The sequence below is a fragment of the Littorina saxatilis genome, linkage group LG17, assembly GCF_037325665.1.
Source record: "Littorina saxatilis isolate snail1 linkage group LG17, US_GU_Lsax_2.0, whole genome shotgun sequence".
Lineage (NCBI taxonomy): Eukaryota > Metazoa > Mollusca > Gastropoda > Littorinimorpha > Littorinidae > Littorina > Littorina saxatilis.
Window position 1 is genome coordinate 9,045,346 of NC_090261.1, and position 25,379 is coordinate 9,070,724.

At 45.1% G+C, this 25,379-nt stretch overlaps 1 protein-coding gene across 1 annotated transcript in view; it reads left to right on the forward strand.

Annotated features, from left to right (window-relative positions):
* The window catches only part of LOC138953635 (crooked neck-like protein 1), a 36,559-nt gene that overhangs the window by 8,970 nt on the left and 2,210 nt on the right, over window positions 1–25,379 (forward strand). The window contains exons 7-15 of the mRNA XM_070325510.1: window positions 11,287–11,409; window positions 12,388–12,566; window positions 13,642–13,803; window positions 17,476–17,604; window positions 17,903–18,115; window positions 19,240–19,386; window positions 21,061–21,255; window positions 22,977–23,132; window positions 23,546–23,638. Of these exons, the coding sequence (XP_070181611.1) occupies window positions 11,287–11,409; window positions 12,388–12,566; window positions 13,642–13,803; window positions 17,476–17,604; window positions 17,903–18,115; window positions 19,240–19,386; window positions 21,061–21,255; window positions 22,977–23,132; window positions 23,546–23,638 (1,397 nt within the window). The remainder of the gene's footprint in view (window positions 1–11,286; window positions 11,410–12,387; window positions 12,567–13,641; window positions 13,804–17,475; window positions 17,605–17,902; window positions 18,116–19,239; window positions 19,387–21,060; window positions 21,256–22,976; window positions 23,133–23,545; window positions 23,639–25,379) is intronic.

Genomic DNA, 25,379 nt, shown 5'->3' on the forward strand with positions numbered 1-25,379 from the left:
ATGACAGTACATAACAGTACGTACACTGCAACCAAATTCATGACCGCCCGGGCCAAAAACTCAAACCCCCATTTTAAAACCCCCCCTTTTTATGACCTAATTTTCAAGGTTTTTCCAAAGTCGTAAATAGGGGATTCTACTGTACATTAACAGTTCCACACATAAGACAAGAGATTATTTACAAGTGTACTCATACTTCTTTAACGTTATGATGTATGTATGGATGAACAAACAATCAAACTTGTTTTGTAGGAATAGAAAATCTTAATATGTTAGTGATTTATGGACTTGAATGCCGGCACAATTTTAGCCACAGGTGATTCGGCCTTGAAACCATTTACAGCATCCTTTTCTGTCTTTTGGGTGCAGATTTTATTAATTGCATTTTGTACAAAATACAATGATCAACATTTGAGCTTCATGTTGTGCCATGTAACATTTTACATGTTTCTCCATACTAAACAGTGTCAGGGAGCAGTTTTTATGTGATGCATTTAATATCATATTCTTACTCCGAATCACATTAGCATTGAGTCACCTGAGATGCTTATCACTGAAAAACGCTTACCCGGCTAAAGAATTTAAAGGGAAGCAACCCCATCACCAAAACGAAAGTGAAAGTAGCTTTGGTAATGGGCCAGTACACCGGGAGTTACCTCCCATACGGGTGTATGCCACGTCACTTCCTCTAGGAACACGTGCCTATTATCATACGTCTTTTTCACCTCGGAGAGGACGGTTCACTTTTTGACGCTCTGTGGCTGACCTTGTGTGTTTGAGTGACACCCGCCGGCCACGTTACCCAGCTTGTCTGCTCGCCTTGCCTACAGTTTGGTGAGCTCGTTCCCGTTTGTTGTTGGTTGTTTGCGCTGTTTCGTTACTGTACGTTGTCCGTTTTTTACGGACTTGTGTGTCAGTGACTTGCGTGTTTCGCCATTTTGTTGTGTGAGTTAGTTAGCTAACTCGTGTGACTTTGCTAGTAGCTCTGCGTGCCCTCTTTCTGTTTGGGCAAGTGTAGCTTTAGTATTTTGTTGACGCGTAAGCGTGTGTGTTTACTGTGTTTTCAGTCGTTTTGACTTACGTTTCAGTAAATCTTTTTACTTTGCCACGTGTTGTTGACGTTTGTGTCAGTGTCTTGCGTGTCGCCATTTTGTTGTGTGAGTTAGTTTTCTAGCTCGTGTGACTTTGTTTGTAGCTCTCCGTGCCTCTGCTTGTGGGGCAAGTTTAGCTATAGTATTTTGTTAACGCATTAGTGCGTGTGTTTACTGAATTTTCCAGTCGTTTAGACTTATGTTTCAGTAAAAAAAAAATTTTTTTCGCGTTGCCACGTGTTGTTGTCAACATGTCTGATTCAGACAAGCGCCGTGGCAAGTCGGACCCCAAGGGGAAAATTAAGGCTAAGTCTTCCTCTTCCAAAGCAACGTTACTTGTTACAGACCAAGAGCGTAACACTTTGTTGGCTGTACCAATTTCGGCGCCTAGCGCTGTTACTACTTCTGCTTCTTTTGCGGCGCCTAGCGCTACTGTTACTTCTGCACCTGTCTCTACATCGGAGACTTCGTCTTCTTTGTTAGCACCTGGACAAGGTGCGTTGGTTTCCTCTCTGTTAAAGTCACTGGTTCCAGAAATCCGCAGCTTGGTGCAGGCAGAATTTCAGCGTTCCGTCGCCAGCAGTTCGGCGTTTCCGGCATCTGGCAGTGACGTCCGGGCATTGGCTTCCGTGTCTTTGTCCTCCACTTCCGGCTTGGAGCAGCGTCCTCCCTCTTCAGCGTCGGTTGGTAAGCAGAGCTGGTCCGATAGCCCTCGTGAGGCGCCTGGACGTTCTCCTTCGGGGGACAGCTCTTTCGCATCGGGTCACGACCGATACCTTGCTGATCTTTCATTTCCGGCGATAACCTACGAGGCCCCGGACTTGTTCGAACAGCGGCGGCAGTCGGTTTCGACTGCCGCATTTCCGGCACTTGCCGGAAGTGATGATCCGTCCGCTCCGGCACGCTACGGCGGTCGCGGCAGGATGGAGTATTCACTGACTTCCGGTCCTTCCGGATCGCGAAGTCAACCAGTGCAGTCTTCACTTCCGCATTTTGCGGTTCCGTTGACTACACTTCCGGTTTCGGCCGGAAACGCTTCTTCCTCTTCTGGTGGTTCCTTCCGGATACCAGATAGTGGATTACAGCGTGCGCCTTCCGGCTTTCAAGCGCCTAGGCTTGAGCAGGCATCACTCCACTCAGTCGGGGGAGTGACGTCAGCTCATCCAGCTCCGGTTTTTGCGGATGGTCGTCCTGCTTACCCTTTACCTTCACAGGATTTTGGGCGGCAGGATGACGTTAGTGCTCAGGCTTTTCCGGTTTACGGTTTGCCAGGGCATGCTTCTGCTTCCGGAACTGGTGACTTCGGTCATGGTTCCACGTGTGACTATTCTGATGCTCCATCAGTGGTCAGCGAGGAGTCGCGGGGCGTGTTTCCGTCGAAGCTCAAGTCTGTTCTTGACGTCGCGGCGGAAGTAACGTCTCGTTATTTTCCTGAAGGGGTGGTGGCTGCGGACTCTTCCGCATCATTCGTTCCTTCTGCCATGGCGGACTTCCGGCCGGCACAGGAGGATGTTTCTTCCTTCCGGTTCGCCGAGTCTCCGTCAGTGGCTTACCAACTTTCGCATTCACTGGTTCGTCCAGCACATGCGGGGAGTGGTATTCGGCCAGTGCCTGTTCCGTTACTGCTTCCTTTTGGTCCAGTTCCGGAATCAGCGCAGCAGTGGGTGGCTTCAGCTGCCCAAGCCTCTTCCTTCGTGCCTACGGTCAATAGGAAGCTTGGCATGCCCAATCAGAGCCAGAATTGGCTGGCGTCTTTTGCACTCCCTAGGGCTACCCTTCCGGTTTCCCGGGAATTGCTGCCTCTTCTGACTAAACCGATCAAGCGTGATTCGGTTTTGCCGGTTTCCGAGGCTTCCCTCCTCTCTGCTGAGGAGGTTGGACGTCGGCAGATCGAACTGTCCTCCATTGCGGAGACTCTCGTTCGGGCTCTGTCTCGGGCATTGACCGATTCGCTAGTTCCTTTCACTCTCAGTGAAGAACAGAATGCGGACGATGTCTCTGCGCTTTTGGCCGCATTGGCCAAGGTCAATGAGGAACAATTGCGTCTTTCCTCCCTGCAGTACACCCAAGCGGTACTCTGCAGGAGGGATCTCTTCCTCTCGCAGTCCCAATTCACGGAACTGGCTACTAGGGAGACCTTGAGAGTCTCCCCGGTCTCAGAGGAGTCTCTCTTCTGTCCGCTGGCACTGGATGCCAGACAGAAGGAGATTCAGTCAAACAAGGACAGTCAGTTCCTTGACTACACTCTGAAGGGGGTGAAACAGTCTCAGCCTTCTAAACAGAAGCAGGCTCAGACATCGTCTAACCCCAAGCCAGCTCAGAAGCGGCAGGCTCCGCCGGCCGCTCGTGGTGGGAAGAAGAGGACGGCATCGGGGAGGGGGCGTGGCGGCTCTGGAAGTAAGCCACACCCCCAATGAAGCGCTCCCGATCTCACCTCCCTCCCGCCCTCCACCTTGGTGATGGCGGGAGGCCCCTCCCGGGCACTTTCTCGTTGGATGTCGGTAGTAGACAGCCAATGGATTGTGGGAGTGGTGAGATCGGGCTTCCGCCTACTCTGGCGGGAGGAAAAGGCGCCTCTTACCCGAGTGCCTCCGCGGTTCAAGCCCCCCTTCTCGCAGGAAGCACGTTCCGTCTTGCAGTCGGAAATTGCCTCCCTGGAGCAGAAGGGCGCGGTGGAGAGAGTTCGGGTCCACAGCTCCCTGGGATTTTACGGGCGTCTGGTCGCTGTTCCCAAAGCATCAGGAGGATGGCGTCCCGTGTTGGATTTATCTCTCCTCAATACTTTCTTGAGGGAGATAAAATTCAAGATGGAGACGCCAGCCTCTGTCCGAGACTCTCTCCGCCCAGGAGACTGGGTGACCTCGATCGATCTCACGGACGCATACTTTCACATTCTTATGCATCCGACCGACCGGAAATGGCTTCGTTTCCGGTGGGGAGATCAGATCTACCAGTTTCGCGCACTCCCTTTCGGGCTGTCTCTCGCACCGTGGATTTTCACCATGGTGGTGAGACAGGTCTGTGCACTGGTGAGGTCCCAGGGTATCCGTCTGCGGGCTTATCTGGACGACTGGCTCATCATGAACCAGTCCCAGAGCGGCTGTTCGCAGGATACCCTGACGGTTCTTCGAGAATCCAACTGGTTGGGGTTCTCGATCAACCGGGTAAAGTCGGAGCTGACCCCGTCACAGACATTCACTTATCTGGGGATGTCTTTCGACACGGTCGCTTGGACTGTCCAGCCTTCTCAGAGAAGGGTGGACAAGCTCCAAGCTCAGATTCGCTCCACTTTACCTCTCCTGATGGCTTCCATCCGCTCGCTCGCCTCCATCTTGGGGCAGATGGAGTCTATGGCTCTTCTGGTTTCACTGGGCCGGGTCCACAAATGTCCGCTTCAGTTCGCGCTGAAGCCGTTTGTGGACTCTCCTCTGGTGGACTGGGACGCCCTCATCCCTTTGCAGGGATGGTTCCAGTCTGCGACCCTTCCGTGGTTGCACACGGAGTGGGTCTGCAGAGGTGTTCCGATCGTCGTGCCCCTCCCCGACCTGGACCTCTTTACAGATGCGTCCAGGGAGGGTTGGGGGGCACATACAGATCTTCAGACTCCTCCCTTTCCGTTACTCAGCCGAGTAATCCGGAAAGCGGAGATGGAGGAGCCGGCCCTTCTTCTTCTGGTCGCTCCTCTGTGGCCGTCGCAGGTCTGGTTTCCAGATCTTCTTCGGCTTGCCCAAGGGCCCCCCATTCCTCTCGCACTCGTGCGAGGGGAACTAGTGCAGCCCCGAACAGGCATTCCACACGAGGAGCCCAGTCTTCTGAAGCTTCACGTGTGGAAGTTGTTCGGGACTCGTTGAAGCGCTCTGGGGCGTCGTCTTTGACTCTGGACTTGGTGGCTCGCTCGCATAGAGCGTCCACCTCTTCAGTTTATGCTTCCCACTGGAAGGCATGGACTGCCTGGTGTTCAGCTAGAGGGGTGAGTTCGGTGGCTCCGCGCTCTATTCAGGTCGCTAACCACCTCTCTTTCATGTCTTCACAGGGCGCCTCAGTCTCCTCGTTGAGGGTCCGGCGCTCCGCTATCTCGGCGACTCTTCAGCAGATTGGTCGTTCTGTTCGAGTCGGGGGCGTTATAGCTGCAGTCATTAAAGGGGCTGCTCTTAAGGAAGCTAAAGCTCGTTTGCCCGCTCCCAAGTGGGACTTGTTTTTAATCCTGGAATTCCTTCGTTCTGCGGATTTTGAGCCTTTAAGCGAGGCCAGTCTGTTCAATGTCACTCGCAAAGCGCTGTGTCTCCTTTTGTTGGCTACGGCCCGACGGGGTAGCGAGGTCCACGCCCTGTCGGGTCAGCCTGGAGATATCTCCTTTGAGCCGGACGGTTCCGCATCTTTGCGTTTCCGGCCTGATTTCCTGGCCAAGAATCAGTCTCCGGGGCAGGCCTCTCCGCTGGTTAGAGTTAAGGCTCTGACCAGCGCGTTGGCCCCGGGTGACCCCGATTCGGTCAATTGCCCTGTGAGGGCACTTCGTCTGTACTTAGCCCGGACTCAGCCGATTCGGTCTAGTTCTCAGAAGTTGTTGTTTATCTCTCTCCTTACTAGGCGCGAGAAAGATTTGTCGAAGGTAACGTTGGCCCGGTGGGTGTCCTCGCTCATCAAGCAGGCTTATGAGTGGAGGCGCACAAAGAGGGGGGGGGTTATGCCCTCCTTGCCACTTGACTCGGCCCGAGCCCATGAGACGAGGGCGTGGGCATCCTCTCTGGCAGTTCTGCGCTCCAGACGTCTAGAGGAGGTGCTGACAACTGCGTATTGGCGTTCCGAAGATGTTTTCATAAACTTTTATCTTCGGGACGTCACAGCTCTTCGACAGGATGGCTCCAGAGGCCTTCCAGCGCTCATAGCAGCAGGCCAGTTCCTGTCCAGAACTTGATGGTGAGTTTTGATTCATTTCTAGCCCACCGCCTTGTTGATGTTATCTGCTAATGTGATTCGGAGTAAGAATATGATATTAAATGGAAAATTTCCTAAATAAATTATCATTTAATTAATATACTTACCCGAATCACATACTGTATTCCCTCCCACCTGCCCCGCTTATGGTTTTAAGATTTTTTAAAGCCGTATGATAATAGGCACGTGTTCCTAGAGGAAGTGACGTGGCATACACCCGTATGGGAGGTAACTCCCGGTGTACTGGCCCATTACCAAAGCTACTTTCACTTTCGTTTTGGTGATGGGGTTGCTTCCCTTTAAATTCTTTAGCCGGGTAAGCGTTTTTCAGTGATAAGCATCTCAGGTGACTCAATGCTAATGTGATTCGGGTAAGTATATTAATTAAATGATAATTTATTTAGGAAATTTTCCATTTTGTACATTATAAAATGATGAGGTGCAGATTATCCCTGCAAGGTATAAGCTAGTTTAAACGTAGGAAGCGAGTGGGGGGTGGAGGTCGGGAAGGAGGGGGTAAGTTACAATAAGAATGTGGGTGTGGCCTGCGGGTGTGAGTGTGTGTGTGTGAAAGAGAAGATGCCAGGTAGCGTGGAGGGAAACGGAATTGGTCAGTGCAGGGATAACCACACACAGCGGCGGCAGCAGCCACAGCACCGAGCAGCAGCGATAATAAACAATGTGTGACAAGGATTTTTTTCCGTCCTTTGTTCGAGGCAACGAACTTGACAAGGACGTTGTTGTGGCTCTCGAAACGGAGAAGATAGTCACTATGACGTCAATGATGGGATTACGGGAGACCGACATTGACGCTTTGTCTCTAAAAAGAGGAGATGCCTCTGCCCTTCGCAGGGCTGTAGGACTGTTGCAGGCAGAAAATGGTGGGGGACCCATGTCAGTGACTTCTCCAGTTGTGCCCCAAGGTGTATCAGCAGAGCAGTCGCCCAGCATGCTGATGCATGATTTGCTGGGGACGCCATCAGTTCTCCAGGATACAGAACACAAGGTTTCCGAAAGGGTCGACCTGGACCCACAGGTCTACCTTTCAACAAAAAGGCCACAAGGTGAGAAAGCCCACATCATCGTGGATTTTTTGCCTGCCACGGAAAACGTGGAAGAGGTGGCCCTCATCCCTGGCACGTCCCTGTACCTCAAGACAGGGACAAAAACGAAGCTGCGGGAGGTGTCACCAGCGCAGTGGATGTCCGCCAACGCCAGGATCATGGCCAGGCTATTGGATGAGGGTCGCCTTAATGGCACAGGAATAAAGGACTACCTGTCCTATACAGCTAAGGTGGGAGAGCTGGCTTGTCGCTTTACCTGGACAAGCGTGTTGGTATACGACAACGAGTACCGACAACAACAAGCGGCAGCATCCTTCCGGTGGGGCAGCGACAGTCAACACCTGTCAACAACGCTCCTGAAAGAGAAGCCTGTCACCGTAGCGACGAAGACCAGCCGCCATACAGACAACCGTGACAAGAAAAAAGGCCCTGGTGGAAAGGACATCTGCCTTCAGTACAACAACGGGAAGTGTTCGTTTGGAGCTCGGTGTAATTACGAGCATGTGTGTCTGGTGTGTTCTAAGCCACACGCGCAAGTCAACCATCAGGCAGAGCCAGGCCACAAAGATTAGGACAGCGAGCAGCCAACCGATCAGGTAGGACCAAATGCTTTTATCCAACTCACAAACCCTTTCGAACAGGCCCCGTTTGTAGCACAAGACCCCTTCAACTGTCCTTTCCTTGGTAATTACCAATCAATTTCTTCAGCAATAAGTAACTGGCAAGACGAACTTATTGAGGATCCCGACAGGACCTTTCTGCTGAATGGCATTAAAAATGGTTTCCGCATTACGTCAGAAAGTAGTGATGTGAAACAAGCCAGGTGTCCAAATCACAAATCTGCAACTTCCGCAGAATTGAAATGCCGGGTAGAAACAGAGTTGCTCAGGCAGATTAACCAAGGTCACTATGTTGTAGCCAGCGCGCCACCGGCTATCATCAGTCCTCTGGCGGCCATACCCAAAGAAGGGTCAGATGACGTCAGATTGATCCATGACGGTAGCCGACCGTGTGGTTCAGCGATGAACGATTATGTGGAACATCATTCAGTAAGGTATCAAACGATTGATGATGCCTGCAAAATTGCCAAACCTGGGTATTTTTGTGCCAAGGTAGATTTGCAAGCAGCATACAGGTCGGTACCAATTCACCCAGACTGCTACAAAGCAGCCGGCCTTGCTTGGACATTTGAGGGCAATGACACGGAAACCATTCTCTTTGATACGCGTTTACCATTTGGATCAAAATGTGGACCAAGCCATTTCAGTCGAATCTCACAGGCCATAACGCGCATGATGAAAAGGAAAGGGTATGAAGGTATCTTGTGTTACATTGACGATTTTTTCTTGGCATTTGAATCATATGATGCTTGCAATGAGGCACTTTTGTGTCTCATACACTTGATTCGTTCCCTGGGTCTAAACGTGAGTTGGAAAAAAGTTATTGGTCCTACACAGCATGTGACTTTTCTTGGGGTTGACATCGATACGGTCGATTGTACACTGTCCCTGAATAAAGAAAAGTTAGACAAACTGCACAACAAATTGCAGCAATTTCAGAAGAGGAAACGGGCTTCCTTGAAACAACTGCAGAGCCTTGCAGGCTCTTTAAATTGGGCAGCACAAGTTATCCGGGGAGGGCGCTTTTTTCTCCGGAGAATCTTGGACACTATGAACCGATTAAATCAGGCAAAGCATAAAGCCATACTTGGAGTCGAGTTTCGTCGGGATTTGAAGTGGTGGCTTTCATATATGTACATGTTCAATGGCAGAATTTTTTACAGGGACAGTAGTGATGTACATGTTCATGTGGACGCGTGCCGTACAGCGGCAGGAAGTTTTTGTGAGGGAGATTGGCGATATAGTATTTTTAGTATCGATTGGCCGGCAGTTGCCGATATGCATATAAATTATAAAGAAGTTTGTGCTATTGTGGATGCAGTCCAAACATGGGCGCCCATGTGGGCCAATCGTAAGGTCGTGATGCACACCGACAGCTCAGTTGCTAAAGCAATCATAAATCGAGGTCGTTCAAAGAATGCCTATATAAACCAACTTCTGAGAGCAGTGTGTTGGCAAAGTGTACGTTACAACTTTGAGTTGAGAGCAATTCACATTCCAGGATTACTCAATTCGTTACCAGACACAATTTCCAGGCTACACGAGCCTGGGAAGGTAGCAACTCTCGATTTATTGCTTAGTCGGTGGCATCATGGTCGCACATACTGCATGGCCCGCATGGGGGATCACATGTCTACCAAAACCTCTTTGATGTTGCAGGCGCGGCTCAATTAGACCATGACCTTACGGCCGAAGTGGCGGAATACAGAGCGGCCACTTTTGCTGAGAGTACAAAGCGGACTTATCGCTCACATAGAGTGTCTTATTACAATTTCTGTCGGCAAATGTGCATTCCACCCGTGCCAGCAACGGAAGAGACCCTTGCGAAATACGCAGCTTATCTTGCGAGACGCCTTAAAGCAAATTCGGTGAAACAATACCTGAACATCATTAGGATCATGCATCTGGAAGCTGGGTTAGAAAACCCAGCCAAAGACAGTTTCCATCTCAAGACAACCTTGCGCGGTATTGATAGGATAAAAGGAACAACTGTTGCCAGGAAAACACCAGTGACTCCAGAACTGTTGATGAAAATCCGCAACAAAGTGAACTTTGGGAAAAGGGACGACTGTGTTTTCTGGGCTGCGTGTGTTGTCATGTTTTTCGGGCTTTTTAGGAAGTCCAATCTATTTCATATCGATAAACGTTTTTCAAGGACAGCCTTTGTCATCAACGGGGATAGGTCGATGACAATTAAAGTGTGTTGGTCAAAGACTATTCAATTTCAAGAGCGGGAATTTGAGGTGATGTTGCCAACTATACACCCCCACCCCCTTTGTCCGGTGAAAGCCATGTGTCTGGCATTCCACCAAACAACACCAGCCCCAGCTCATTCCCCGGCGTTCCCCATCAGTGGAGAATGTTTTGATAAGCGATTGAAATCAGCAGTCGCCGGGGAAGAGGGGAATTTCTCCAGTCACTCCTTTCGCAGGGGAGGTGCAACATGGGCTTTGTCACGGGGTGTGCCGGGGGAGGTGATAAAAATGATGGGAGACTGGAAAAGTTCAGCTTACCTCGCCTATGTTGACCAATTACCAAAGCCTATTGTAGATTATTATAGAGTGCAGTGCTTAGCAACACTACCTTGAGAGGAGAGAGAGAGAGAGAGAGAGAGAGAGAGAGAGAGAGAGAGAGAGAGAGAGAGAGAGAGAGAGAGAGAGAGAGAGAGAGAGAGACAGAGAGAGAGAGAGAGAGAGAGAGAGAGAGAGAATGAAGGCTTGCAGTCATCCTAGGTTTTGGGAGGTTTGGGAGGAGAGGAGTATAATCGACTTCATATCATATATCGGTATTTGTTATTCTGTTTAAGTATGAGTTTTTTATTGTTGAATTGTTAGTGGAATAAATACTCCTTGTCTGATGACGCCCAAAACCAAATATGTAACAGGTTTTTGCGACCGTGTGATTGGTGGGTGTGGGTGCGTGTGTGTGTGTGTGTGTGTGTGTGTGTAAATGTGTGTGTGAATGTGTAGGTGTGTGTGTAGGTGTGAATGAAATTGTGTGTGCGTGAGATAGTAGCTGGATTAGCGTTTAAGTGCAGATTATCCCTGCAAGGTATAAGCTAGTTTAAACGTAGGAAGCGAGTGGGGGGTGGAGGTCGGGAAGGAGGGGGTAAGTTACAATAAGAATGTGGGTGTGGCCTGCGGGTGTGAGTGTGTGTGTGTGAAAGAGAAGATGCCAGGTAGCGTGGAGGGAAACGGAATTGGTCAGTGCAGGGATAACCACACACAGCGGCGGCAGCAGCCACAGCACCGAGCAGCAGCGATAATAAACAAATTTGAGCTTCGTATTGTACCATAAAAGATTGGACGTCTTTCTTCATACTGCACCAGTGACGGGATTCAGGTTTATTTCTAGATACATTGTGTACATCATAAAATTATCAAAACCAATTTGAACTTCCTTTTGTACCATGAAACATTGGACATATTTCTTCATACTGCACCAGTGACGGGATTCATGTTTAGTTTTTAGAAACATTGTGTTAGTTTTAGAAACATTGTGTAAATCATAGAATTATCAAAACAAATTTGAGCTTCATTTTGCACTATGAAACATTGGAATCTCTTGGCATTGCAGGTTGCCGTCAGGCATTTGAGCGATGGATCGAGTGGGAGCCGGAGGAGCAGGCGTGGCATTCCTACATCAACTTTGAGCTGAGATACAAGGAGCTGGACCGTGCCAGGTCCATCTATGAACGATATATCCTTGCCCAGCTTCACTGTTTTGAGTCATATTTTATTCAGAACCTATGTTGGTCATCATATTTTGGTTTAGTCAGGTATGAGAAAATCTATGCAATTTTGAAAAATGTGAACCCTATGTTGTCTTCTTCTTGGAGAATTTTTGGCTCACGTAAGTGTAGCCTATGCGATCGTAACTTTGTCTGTCTGTGCGTGCGTGCGTATGTGCGTGCGTGTGTATGTCTGTGGTAGAAACTCTAACATTTGAAGACGTCACATTACATTGACGTCACATTATGACGTAAGAGGGTTAGACGTCACGCGAAGGAAGTACTGAAAGTCTCGGTCATTATTATTTTGAGCGGGCCGAGACTAGTTTTTTCTTCGAAATCGGCCATTCAGATCTAGATCTAGTGTCTCGCTTTCTTGCACAGTGTCACCTATGCCGCTTACTGTGTGTGTGTGTGTGTATGGGTGACGAAGTGATTGAGTTTGTGTTACTGTTTGTCGATTTCTTACGTGAGCCTTGAAGGCTTCGCCTCTTGTCTTTCTCATCTTTGCATTTGTTTAATTACAGATTAGCACTTTGTAAGTAGAGATTTAAGTCAGAAGTGTTGCTTTTCTTCCTCTTAGAATGTTTGGGCATTATTTGTGAAATTACTAAAAATGTTATTCACAACTGACAGACACGGTTGTATGTCAGACTCAGAGAATTTCTTGACTCAAATGGCTGCATGTGCATGAACAGTCAAACCTGTCTATAGCGACCACAGCCAATACAATTTAAAAGGGGTCGTTTTAGACAGGTGGTCATTGGAATATGGTCGTAAGGTAAGTCATATAGTAAAAGCCTTGTCGGGCATCCTGTGGTGTGGTCTTGTTGGGAAGGTGTTTGTAACTGAAAGGTTTTTTGCCAGGGAAGGTTTTACTGTACTTAGAAAAAAGGTAATCTTGCAGGCCAATCTTTACGTTCAGTTTTTTCCTTGACTTGCTTCACTCGTGCTGGTGCACCCGGAAGTGAAGAACTGGATCAAGTACGCCAAGTTTGAGGAGAAGAACCACTACGTCAACAGCGCTCGTATCATCTACGAGCGGGCGGTGGAGTTCTTTGGGGAAGACAACGTGGACGAGAAAATGCTGCTGGCTTTTGCCAAGTTTGAGGAAGGGCAAAGAGAGGTATGTTGCTCTAGTTGCTGGTTATGCAGATCTAGTGCAGTGGAACCCCCGAGTTTAAGACTCCCTCCTTTCTAAGACCCTGTCTTCTCTGATTTTTCTATTCATAGACTGTAAATTTACCCCCATTTTAAAACTCCTTCCTTTTTAAGACCTGATTTTTGGAGGTTTTAAAATAGGGTTTCCACTGTACAACTGAGGGATGGTTTAATCTTGCCAAAATTCAGGATGCATTTTCCCACTTATATCGGATAGATGATGGTGCTTGGTTTGCAATTCTACGCGAAGAACCTTTTTACGAAACAGAATGTCATTGTATTGATAGAGAGGAAGTAAGGGAAAGATAAAGTAGCCTCTGTTTTACTTTATCTCTGTCAGAACAAAGTGTGAATATATTTGTTTTGCCTTTGTGGGGATGGGTTGAGGGAGTAGACCAACTGTTTTTAAAGTTGAAGAGGTTTTCACAAGGCATCGGAATTTGGGGGAAAGATACTAATTTAATTGTTCATGTTCATCGTGCCTAATGGCCAGCCGCCTGTCTCCAGGGATAAAATCTGATACAGTTGAACCCATCCCGCCAAGACCTCTTAAATCTGCGAAAATTAGGTATTAAAAAGGGGGGAGAGAGTCTGGGAATGGAGGTGAATTTAATAATAATAATAATAATGCAAACTTTTATAGCGCTATTCTAGAAAAATGTCTACTCTTAGCGCTTTACAATACATACATCGACCAAGCATACTATACACGCACAGGCAAAGAAACCGACCAAACATAACCAACAAACTATACATGCACAGGCAAAGAAAGCGATTTACGGAAAATCGGGAGAACTGGGGTCTTAAAGTTTTTTAAAAAAAAGCGGGGGGGGGGCTGTTCCTTAAACAAGAAGTTCCACTGTATATTCGCATGGTTGACTGTTCGATACAAGCGAACGAATGTTGAAAAATACCAGTGTTCCTAATCAGCACCACTGTTCTGACTTTTCAATAATGTGTATCATCCTTGTGCCTAATCTGTCCTGTGTTTTGTTACTTTCTGGGCATTTTTGATGATGAATTTCTTTCCGTTTGTGCAGCATGAAAGAGCACGAGTAGTTTACAAATATGCACTGGATCACCTGCCCAAAGATCAGTGCCAAGAAGTCTACAAACAGTACACCATACATGAGAAGAAGTTTGGCAGTCGAGCAGCTATCGAAGATGTTATCGTCAACAAGCGACGCTTCCACTATGAGGAGGTAAGAACAAGATTTTGTTTGGGCTATCCCAAATGAAAATTATGTGTATGTCAGTTAAAAGCCATTGACCAAATTAGTGTGCTCTTATTCAGAAATACTTTCTTTACCGTGTGAACTGTCTTGCAATTTGATCATGATTTATCCGTTCAAGGTTTTACATTTGATGAAAGCATCCTTCTACAGTCGAACCCACTTAAAACGAACACGCTAGTTACGAATTTTGACTTATAACGTATTAGTTTTAAGTTCCCAACTGAATACCTCTTTCTTCATGCTTAAAAAAAATGCTTGAAACGAATTCTTTGTAACGAATTTATGCTTATAACGAGCACTTTTTGGATTCCCAAGCATGCATAATGTCTGTAATTTACTCACGCTTATGGCGAAATCTTTAAACTCGTCCCGAGATCGACATATCATATCATTTGCATAACGAACCCCTCTTTTAACAAACACGTTTTCATCGCCCCAGAGCCGCTTTGTCTCTAAAAGTCACAAGGCTACAAGGATCTGCGTGTGAGGCGAGGTCAAAGGCAGGTCCATTGTGATGGCTGGGTGGCCTTCTTTATAGACACTGACCTTCTTCCCAGGGGTCATTGACCCAGTTTTAGCTATGAGAGGTGGTTCCCCTTTCATATGAGAGAGGAAACACTTCCTGCACCCGGGTCAGTGACCGAGTTTAACCTATGGGGAGTTTAATCTACGGGGCGGTCTCTTTGATGTCTTGAGAGGAAACTTGGCCAGGGTAGTACGTGCACCAGAACTGGTGGACACCATGAAATCGGAGATTGATCAGAATGTGCATGTACATGCTTTTACACGACTTTTTAAATTTTACTTCTAAAATTGTGACAGTAAAAAAATCAATCAATTCTCTTAATGCGAATTTCGGTTAAGACGAACTTATTTCCCGATCCCCAGTGATTCGTCTTAAGGGCAGGTGGGCCAGTGCAAAATTGACCAAATCGTTCAAAACACTGTTTTGGGTATTTTAGCAGATTATGTTTCCATAACATACCTATCATCCATGTGTGTCGGTGTTTTTGTCAAAAGTGTCCTATTTATCTGTCAATAAAGACAAAATGTGAACATGTGTGGCATTGATTGTCTTCTGTAGTCGATATTCCCCCGCCAAAAAATGTTTCATTTCAAAGGCTAGTTACGGCTTTGTCCTCAGCAAAACAGTGCATTCACGACATACAAAACTGCGCAGCAGCTCTTGACCTATAACATGACATCAGTGTTTTGATGAATGTTCCATTCACTCAGCCACTTGTCCGTTGCAAAGGCAGCAATCGTAATCGAACGGAAATGTCCTTATTTGGAAGGTACTCGACATCCATTGGTTCGTTTCATAAACCGAAATCGGGAACGAGTTTACTTTGTGAGTGCGCATGCTCAGCTTACAAATTTTTCATACGGAAACTACCGAAGAGACTCTCGGCCATGACGGGAACACCCGAAGTTCACTCGGTTTTACAACATCCTGGTTACACATCAAACGATCGGTGACAACCGAAAGCGAATTTTTCCTTGAGAAACAACCTTTGATACGATAACAATGGCTCGAAATAAGAAAGAGGACAATGTCTTTATTAGTTCGGTTAGCAACAACAAGTAGTTCCGCTGGTACTAGGCCAAAGTTTGGATTCTGTCGGTGTTTCCGATACAGAGGAAAGCTTTGATCTCCACGCAGATCCACAGGTCGCCATTTCCGAACACGCCATGCAGCACACTTTTTACGTCTCGGCACTGGCTTGCTTTGCGCTGAATTTGAGTCAGTTTCTGTGCAGTATCTCCTCGACAAGCAAGTTGAGCATTTGCTACGCAAAAAAACAAAAACAGGAGAAAGTATCCAACATCAGTCAGATTACGGTAATGTTTGCTGGGCCTGCCATTTCCCGAACGAAACTGGATCAGCAACTGTTTGTATCAATCTGCACTTTCGTAAATTCCGTCACTGTCTTGACGAACTGTGTCATTTTCTTCACCGCGATACACAGTTCATTGCGAAGAGCTTCCTCAGTAAATCGTTCAGATTCCACGTACGATTTGTTGTCAAAAAACAACTCAAACGAAAGTTTCACACTCATCATCCTCCATCTTGCTTGTCGAAGCACCAAAGTACTGTATCGATGTAAAAACAAAAGCAGAAAACTTCGAGGAAACCAACAAATCGACGAGATAACGGAAGGAAATAAGTCTCGTTCTGGCTCAAGTAAGTTACCGTTAAAAATACCGTTATTCTCGCATGCAAATACAAACGAGAATCGGGTCATTGATACACGTTTAGCGCTGGGGCAGTATCCCCATGCTGGTTGACAGAGGGAAAGAAGGGATGGACGCATAAATTCTCTGCTGGCGTGCTAAAGGCTAAGTAGTTTGCAATTCAAATAAACTAAGCTGTTCATTCATAACACAGTTTTGTCCTTGTGTGTCTGTTTCAATAGTGTTTCTGTGGTGTTCAATCTTCAATGTCGTTTTTCTCAGTTCAGCCATTTTGCCTACGGTTACGTCTTGGGTTACGCGATTTCTCTGGCTGTAATTTAGCTAGAGCAATATTTTCTTTTGTAGTTTGTGCAGAATATAACATTCTGGGGGATTACGAAGGGATTTTGCTGAAATTTTATTATAGTCATATCCAGATTATTTCAAAAAATAATTTCGCAAGCGTTACCCTAAAGTTTGACAGTTGTAACAAAGAAGTGTTCCTAACTCCAAATATAAATATAATAAACAAGATCTGCTTCGTAATCCCCTAGAGCATACCCAGAAGGATAAAATAAAACAATAATTAGAAGTGTGACAATCACATCTGATGAAAATCCGTGTATCTCCTGTACTCCACTTTTGTCTGTATTTTGACTGTTTTTGTCGCGTAAAACAAAAATCAGCAACCGAAAATACAAAAAGTGACTATTCTTTGTCATCATTTGTTCATTTCTTTCATAAAATAACATTCAGACACAATAAAACATTCAAAATTAAAAAAAAGGTAGTGCACTGGCCCACCTCCCCTTAAGCGAGTTCGACTGTACTTTGGCACAGTCTAACAGCTGCTTTCTGTGAAGTCATCGTTTTTTTGCTGAGTTAGTGCCTTTTACGCCAGTCTGCAAAACTAATTCAGCAGATCCTTCCTACTCTGCACATGAAGCAGCTGAACTTCTTCTTCTTCTTCTGCGTTCGTGGGCTGAAACTCCCTCGTACACTCGTGTTTTTGCACGAGTGGAATTTTACGTGTATGACCGTTTTTACCCCGCCATTTAGGCAGCCATACGCCGCTTTCGGAGGAAGCATGCTGGGTATTTTCGTGTTTCTATAACCCACCGAACTCTGACATGGATTACAGGATCTTTTCCGTGCGCACTTGGTCTTGTGCTTGCGTGTACACACGAAGGGGGATAAGCCACTAGCAGGTCTGCACATAAGTTGACCTGGGAGATCGGAAAAATCTCCACACTTAACCCACCAGGCGGCCGCGGTTGGGATTCGAACCCTCAACCTTCCGATTCCGATTAAGAGGCCGACGTCTTACCACCCCGCCACAGCGCCCGTCAAGCAGTTGAACAAAACACACACAGGTCAAAAGAAGAGAGAAAGGAATAGCAAGATGACTCAGCCAAATGTGGAGATTTTATTATGTTTTTGTATTACTTTTGGTGTTGTTTGCAGGAGGTGAAGGCAAACCCCATGAACTACGATGCCTGGTTCGATTACCTACGTCTCTTGGAGGTTGACGGAAACACGGAGCAGATCAGAGAAACATACGAGAGAGCAATCTCTAATGTTCCTCCTTCAAAGGTAAAATTTTTTTTCATTTTTTTTTTCATTGTGCAGTCATATTCTGCTGTTTGGCTTGCAGTTTGCTATTATTTAATCTTTTTGAAGTTCCCTTTTTTTTGTCTCTCATGTTGAAACTTGCACTGTTGCTTAATCGCTATATTCCTATGGTAATGAAAATAGTGAAATTCCCCGTTATTTCTGTTTGTTCAGCTGTTTACTACTTTCTTTCTTTTTGTTTTTTCTAATTTAATTTAATTTTATTTTTGTCAATTTTCTTCTAGGAATTTACATTTCTTTTTGTTTTTTATCATTGCAGCAAAAACGACATTGGCGTCGCTACATCTACCTGTGGATCAACTACGCTCTGTACGAAGAACTGGAGGCAGAGGACACAGACAGAACGCGTGAAGTTTATCGTGCCGCCCTCGACATCCTCCCGCACAAAGTGTTCACCTTTGCCAAGCTCTGGCTGCTCTTCGCACAGTTTGAGATCAGACAGAGGAATCTTTCTGCAGCACGCAAAATTCTTGTGAGATTTCTTTTGTGTGTTCAGTGTAACCCTCCCCTTTTAATAACTCCATAAATGTGAAAAATCAGGTCTTAAGGGGAGGGAGTTTTAAAAATGAGGTAAATTTAGAGATGTTATGAAAAGTAAGGTCTTCAAAAAAGATTGTTTGTTTGTTTGTTTGCTTAACGCCCAGGAGACCACGAAGGGCCATATGAGGGCGGTGCTGCTTTGACATTTAACGTGCGCCACACACAAGACAGAAGTCGCAGCACAGGCTTCATGTCTCACCCAGTCACATTATTCTGACACCGGACCCACCAGTCCTAGCACTAACCCCATAATGCCAGACGCCAGGCGGAGCAGCCACTAGATTGCCAATTTTAAACTCTTAGGTATGACCCGGCCGGGGTTCAAACCCACGACCTCCCGATCACGGGGCGGACGCCTTACCACTAGGCCAACCGTGCCGGTCTTAAAAAAAGAGGAAGTCTTGAATTGGGGTTTCTAAAAGTGGGGTTCCACTGTAGACTATATAAAGATCTGAAGTGAAGTGAGTGCTAGCAGTATGAAAATATGATGAATAGAATCAAGACATATGCAGGTTGTTTGAAAGGGTCGGGAGTGGGGGGTTGGTAAAATAATAATAATAATAATAATGATTATTTATACGCGCACACCTTCCCAAAGGGAAGCTCGTGGCGTTTACAAAGGCGCTTCATGCATACACTCGTACATAACAATCTCACAACCTTACATTCCACACAATCAACCGTACAAAAAATAATAATAATAATAAAACAAGTACAAAATAAAGGATAATAAAGCAAATATCTAACTGTACATTATTAAAAACTCTATAAAAAAAATATATATTATACATCGGTGCCAAACATTTTGTACAAGGTGAAGTAACTGCTTCTCACTGATCAGCAGAAAAGGCGGATCGGAAAAGGTGGGTCTTGAGGGAGAAATGTGGGTAAAGGGAAAATGTTTTCAAAAGTTCTTCTAATGAAGAAAAAAAAAAACAGTCGTTGGTTTTCACAGCTTTGTTCTATTTGGTGGTTTTGTTGTCTTTTTTTTTCAAGAAAAGAATTAAAACGAGATGTGTCTGGTCTCTAGAGCGCTTTCATTCTTGTTTCGTTCAGGGAACAGCCATAGGAAAATGCCCAAAGAACAAACTGTTCCGTGGCTACATTGAGTTGGAGCTACAGCTGAGAGAGTTTGATCGCTGCCGACTGCTGTACGAAAAATTCTTGGAGTTCAACCCAAAGAACTGCACAACGTGGATGAAGGTAAAGCATACGGGTTGATTAAAAAGAAGCACATTATTTCAATCAGCATTGTTACATAAGCAATTTGTGATTGTTATCATTGTTGGTGCCTTCATTCAGTGCTGCACTTTCATTTTAAAATATCATGAAGGCGTTCCGTATGTCGTGAGTATTGCTTGCATGTGAATACAATGTAGTAAGTTTTGGAACAGCAGGTCAGTTTGATTCTTAGGGCCAACTTTGAGGTAATGTTGTGTTGTATTTAAACTATTGTAAACATCATTTGTCAAAGAAAGCGTAGAGCTACCAAAACAAAGTACTGAATACTAAGCCATTTAGATAAATGCACAGTTTATGTATCTTCTTATGTTGACTTTGCTTGTTTTTTTGACATGATTTAAAATTAAATCAAACAACTGCTAACTCAAAAGATGCTTTTAAGACAAAATTAGACAATTTACTGTTAAGCCTTTCGCTTCCGACCGCGCATTTAAGCGCGGTCGGACCCTCACAGCAGTCGGACGCCCTGTTACTCAGGGGAAACAACCGAGAGTCCGCAGTTGCCTCGTTTTCGATAGCCAAGATGTCTGCCTCCATGTGGGTGCTGATTTGAGTGAATTCGATTGATTTTGACGGATTTTATTGCGTTTTTCTGGACATCTTTGGTTCGATTCTCTAACATGGCGAATCGGCGCTATACTGTTGAGGAAGCTGTTCGTATTTTGATGGATATTCCCGGCAATGGAGATGAAAGTGAAGATGAAAATGTGGTGGGAGGCGAGGGAGACATTGTTCAAAATGAAAGGGAAATTGAAAGTGACGAAAGTGAGAGTGATAATGATGATTTTGTACAACCATCCACGTCGCGTGGAAGGGGGCGTGGCAGAAGGGGACCAGGCAGGGGTGGGAGGGGTGGGACAGGTAGGAAAAGAACCGACACAGTTGATAATTCTCGTCAGGAAGATCCAACATTTCCACGTGAGTATCCTATATATACATAGATGTTTCTTTCCTCTACTGTTGTCCTAACAGTTTTTATGCAATCTCAATTCAACACACCCTATTTTTAGAAATATCGTCAAAAATCTCATTATGGCTAACCTGTTGCAAAAAAAAAAAATGAATAAGGCATATCTCAAAACTAAAATCATTCAACTATGCTGACAAAAGGCCAATAAAAATGTCTACATTAGTTTTGACTGGATATTTTTAATATTTACAAGCATAAAATAGCATTTTGTCTATATTTTCACTAATAAACTGAATAAATTGGATTATCCGCCCCTTGCGTAAAACATTGTCTGCCCCTTTTGAGTAATTTGTGGTATTATTGGAATCTCCAATCATATACCTACACATACATATATGTTTCTTTCCCCTACTGTTATCCTAACAGTTTTTATGCACTCTCAAATCAAAACACTCTTTTTTTACCAATATCCTCAAATAGTTCCGGAAGTCAAGGGGTTAATGCTGTCCCTGACAAAAAAAAACAAGAATGGTAAGGTACTGGAACATTTTAACCTTTAACAAACAAGTCATTTTTAAAAAAAATTTAAGATTAAAACATTCCAGAACATTACCGGTATTCCAGTACATTACCGGTATTCCAGTACATTACCTCTATTGATTTTGGAACCTTGGCAGTCTGTTTTTGGATCTTTGCATTACATGAATTATTTCCCTTTGATGCAGTATGCAGAACTGGAATCGATTCTGGGCGACATTGACCGTGCGCGGGCAGTCTTCGGCCTGGCGGTCAACCAAACACAGCTGGACATGCCAGAGGTCCTGTGGAAAGCCTGCATTGACTTCGAGGTGGAGCAAGAAGAGTATGACCACGTTCGAGCGCTCTACGAGCAGCTGCTCACAAGGACACAGCATGTAAAGGTGAGAGAATAGTTTGTCGGAGAAAACTGAATGTATTGATTGAACGCTGGGTTTCCTTTCTTTGAGTCACGTGACGTCAGAGGACGACTAAAATTCATATTTAGCCAGCTGACCGAGACTAAAGAATGCGTTCAATCATTAAAAAAAAGGAATTCTAACTAAAAATGGATCAATAAATAAATATTATTTGTATTTTGACCAGAATATAACATTTTACACAGATCAAGACAGTCACATTGTTCACCTTCACCACTAGCGTGGTCTCGGAGAACAATGACTATCTCAATCTGTTTAGAATGTCATATTTTGTTCAAAAGTTCAAATAACATATATTCTTCAGTGAAGAAAGATGTAGTATTTGAAGTTGGTTGATTATTCTTCCTTTGCTGCTAGCCTCAGATGATGAGTCTGCTCTTGTTCTGTTAGCGTGTCAGTGTTTCTGGTTCATTTGCATGAAGGTCAAAACTACAAGTCTTCCTGTCTGTAGAAGTTCTTTGTTACTCTGTTTAAACTATTCAGAATAAAGGAACAACAAGGGACAAGAAGTTTCAAAATCTGCGATGGCTGAAAATTTGGAGAAAAAAACAGTGTACAATGAGATTAAGAAACAACAAGTCGCGTAAGGCGAAAATACAACATTTAGTCAAGTAGCTGTCGAACTCACAGAATGAAACTGAACGCAATGCAACGCAGCAAGACCGTATACTCGTAGCATCGATCAGTCCACCGCGCACGGCAAAGGCAGTGAAATTGACAGGAAGAGCGGGCTAGTACTTGCGCTGAGAAGGATAGCACGCTTTTCTGTACCTCTCTTTGTTTTAACTTTCTGAGCGTGTTTTTAATCCAAACATATCATATCTATATGTTTTTGGAATCAGGAACCGACAAGGAATAAGATGAAAGTGTTTTTAAATTGATTTCGAAAATTTAATTTTGATAATAATTTTTATATATTTAATTTTCAGAGCTTGTTTTTAATCTGAATATAGCATATTTATATGTTTTTTGAATCAGCAAATGATGGAGAATGAGATGAACGTAAATTTGGATCGTTTTAGATAAAAATATTTTTTTTTACAATTTTCAGATTTTTAATGACGAAAGTCATTAATTAATTTTTAAGCCACCAAACTGAAATGCAATACCGAAGTCCGGGCTTCGTCGAACATTACCTGACCAAAATTTCAACCAATTTGGTTGAAAAATGAGAGCGTGACAGTGCCGCCTCAACTTTCACGAAAAGCCGGATATGACGTCATGAAAGACATTTATCCAAAAAAAACAAAAAACGTTCGGGGATATCATACCCAGGAACTCTCATGTCAAATTTCATAAAGATCGGTCCAGTAGTCAAAGTAAAAAGGAAACCGTTTGCTAAGGGATGAAAAATACAAAAACAAAAAAGGTAAGTTTATACATGTAGATGTACAACATTTAATTATACACAAAATGAAACATTCACTAGAACTGTGAATTATCTGTCTTTAAAAGGGTGATACATGTAACTAAGATTTGGGTATTGCTCCTTAGAATATGGCAAAGGAGCCTCTTGTCATATCCGTTAAATCTGTGTTGATCAGATGTGGATCAGCTACGCTCGCTTTGAACAAGATACTCAACATACAAATATTAATGAAGGGTGATAACTAAGATTTGGGTATTGCTTCTTAGAATATGGCAAAGGAGCCTCTCGTCATATCCGTTAAATTTGTGTTGACCAGGTGTGGATCAGCTACGCTCGCTTTGAGAGTGCCACAGGGGAGGACGACGCCCTGGTGAAGGCACGAGGGGTGTATCGAAGCGCCAACGACAAACTCAAGGCCAGCAACGAGAAGGAGGAGAGGCTGATGTTGCTGGAGTCATGGCAACAGTTTGAGGTCAGTGGCACTGGGAGTTTGGCTCTGTGTGAAAAGGCAGAACGGTCGTGGGCTGTGTGTGTGTTTGTGTGCGTGTGCCTTTAGTAGTATAGAAAATTTCTTGTGTACTTCTCTGTCAAGATGTTTGCTTGCATTGTAACCAGCATCTGTATCTTACCCAAAAGTATTAAAAGTTCTGAAGTATTGAGGTAGTTTACAGACAGTATTGTTTTGATTGATGTTTAACCAGATTAAACTATTTCTGCTCGCGCATACTTTGAACTAATGATGATGACGAAAGCAGATTTCTTAAAATGATGATGTCTTGTAAAGGTGATGCCTCCTCTTGCCCCCACCCAACCCCCCAAAAAGTTTTATCCGTAGAGTGTATACTTTGAATTCATCCTTTCTAACTTAATACTTGTGATGACCAGGAGGATTATGGCGATGATGAATCACAGAAGGACGTTCAGACGATGATGCCACAGAAGGTGAAGAAACGCCGAAAAATCCAGACAGATGACGGGGTAAGTCACTCTCTTTTCATTTCTCTACTACTTTCTACTACTTTATACTACTTTGATTTGCAGTGTTCACATGTAGAGTTCCAGCAGATGTTATTCCTGACAGAAGTTGGGATCAGAATTTTACTGGTACATGTATTTCTTTGGTGCTCTATTACATTAGTCATTATTTCAGCATTACATGTTTTATGTTTGAACATTCTAAACAAAGTATGAGAATTGTGTTTCTGGATCTGGATCTGGATGTAGTACATTGCAGTAGCCAATAATGGCTGTCGTCGCAATGGGCGAGAGAGCGCAGCGTGACGGAGTTTAAAAACTTTCTATACATGCATGCCCTTCCAGGTTGGTGGTGTCAACTGCTGGAATTTGGGCAGTGTTTAAAAGCAGGATAAAAACACCTGGCGGTGCGCCTATGGTGGTGGGGCCCTGCCAACACCTGATGTAAATGTGTTGGCAGTTGCTGAATGTACCACGGAGTCTTGTAGGCGGTTCCATTCAGTCGGCGTCCTGACAAAAAAAGAGTTTCTATACGGTTCAGATCGGCTATCCGGAATTTTGAAGGGTCTCGAGTTGTTGTAGACTCGCTTCTCAACGGGGTTTTCTGATGTGCACCCGTAAAACTTTGTTGATATAATTTTCCGCTTGGTCTTATCTGCGGGGGTGAGGAAACTTTCTGGGGGTATAGCTGGTACTTGTCCTCCCGTTATTTTATATAGCATTGTCAGGCGGAGTTGTTTGCGCCGATCTGCAAGTGTGGGTAGGTTTAGTCGCTGTAGCATTGCTGTGATGCAGCCAGGTTCTCTGGATCTGTAGTCTTTGCAGATGAATCTGGCTGCCTTGTGCTGTACCTTCTCGATTTTGTCGATGTCCTGTTTTAGATAAGGGTCCCACACAACTGCCCCATACTCAAGGGTCGATCGGACAAGAGTGACGTACGCCATGCGTCTGCACTCTTGCGGGCAGTTGTGCAGGTTTCTTCGTAGGAATCCGAGGACGGACCCTGCCTTGTTGCAGATGTTGCAGATGTGGGGTGACCATTTCAGGTCGGAGGATATTTGGATGCCGAGATAGGTACTCTGGCTGACGTGTTTAAGGATGGTATTGTCCAGTGTGTAGAAGTACTGGGATTTGGGTTTGGTGGATAAGATGTAGCATTTCTGCGCGTTGAATCTCATGCCCCATTGTTCTGCCCAGCACTCTAGGTTCTTAAGGTCTTTTTGAAGTTCGATGTGGTCCTGGAATGAGCGTATGTCACGGTAGAGTAGGCAGTCGTCTGCGAAGAGTCGTACGTTTGCCTTCACTTGATCGGGGAGGTCGTTTATGTGCACAAGGAAGAGAAGAGGTCCAAGGACCGTTCCCTGTGGGACTCCCGAAATGACTGGGACTTCGTCGCTTGCTTCTCCTTCCAGCACCACCTTCATCTTCCGCTTTGTCAGGAAATTGGAGAGCCAGGTGTGGATGGGTCCACGGACACCATAGTGGTCCAGCTTGCCGAGCAGCTTGTGGTGGGGGACTGTGTCGAAGGCCTTACTGAAGTCCAAAATGGCAATGTCAGTTTGCCTTCCCTGGTCGTTTGAGTGGAGGAGGTCTTGCATAGTGGTAAGCAGTTGGGTCTCGCAGGAGTGTCCGGTTCTAAATCCATGGTTTCTGCTGGTAAGGATGTTGTGTTTCTCAAGGTGAGTGTGTAGGTGGCGGCAGATGATGTGTTCCAGCAACTTACAGGCTACCGAGGTTAGGGACA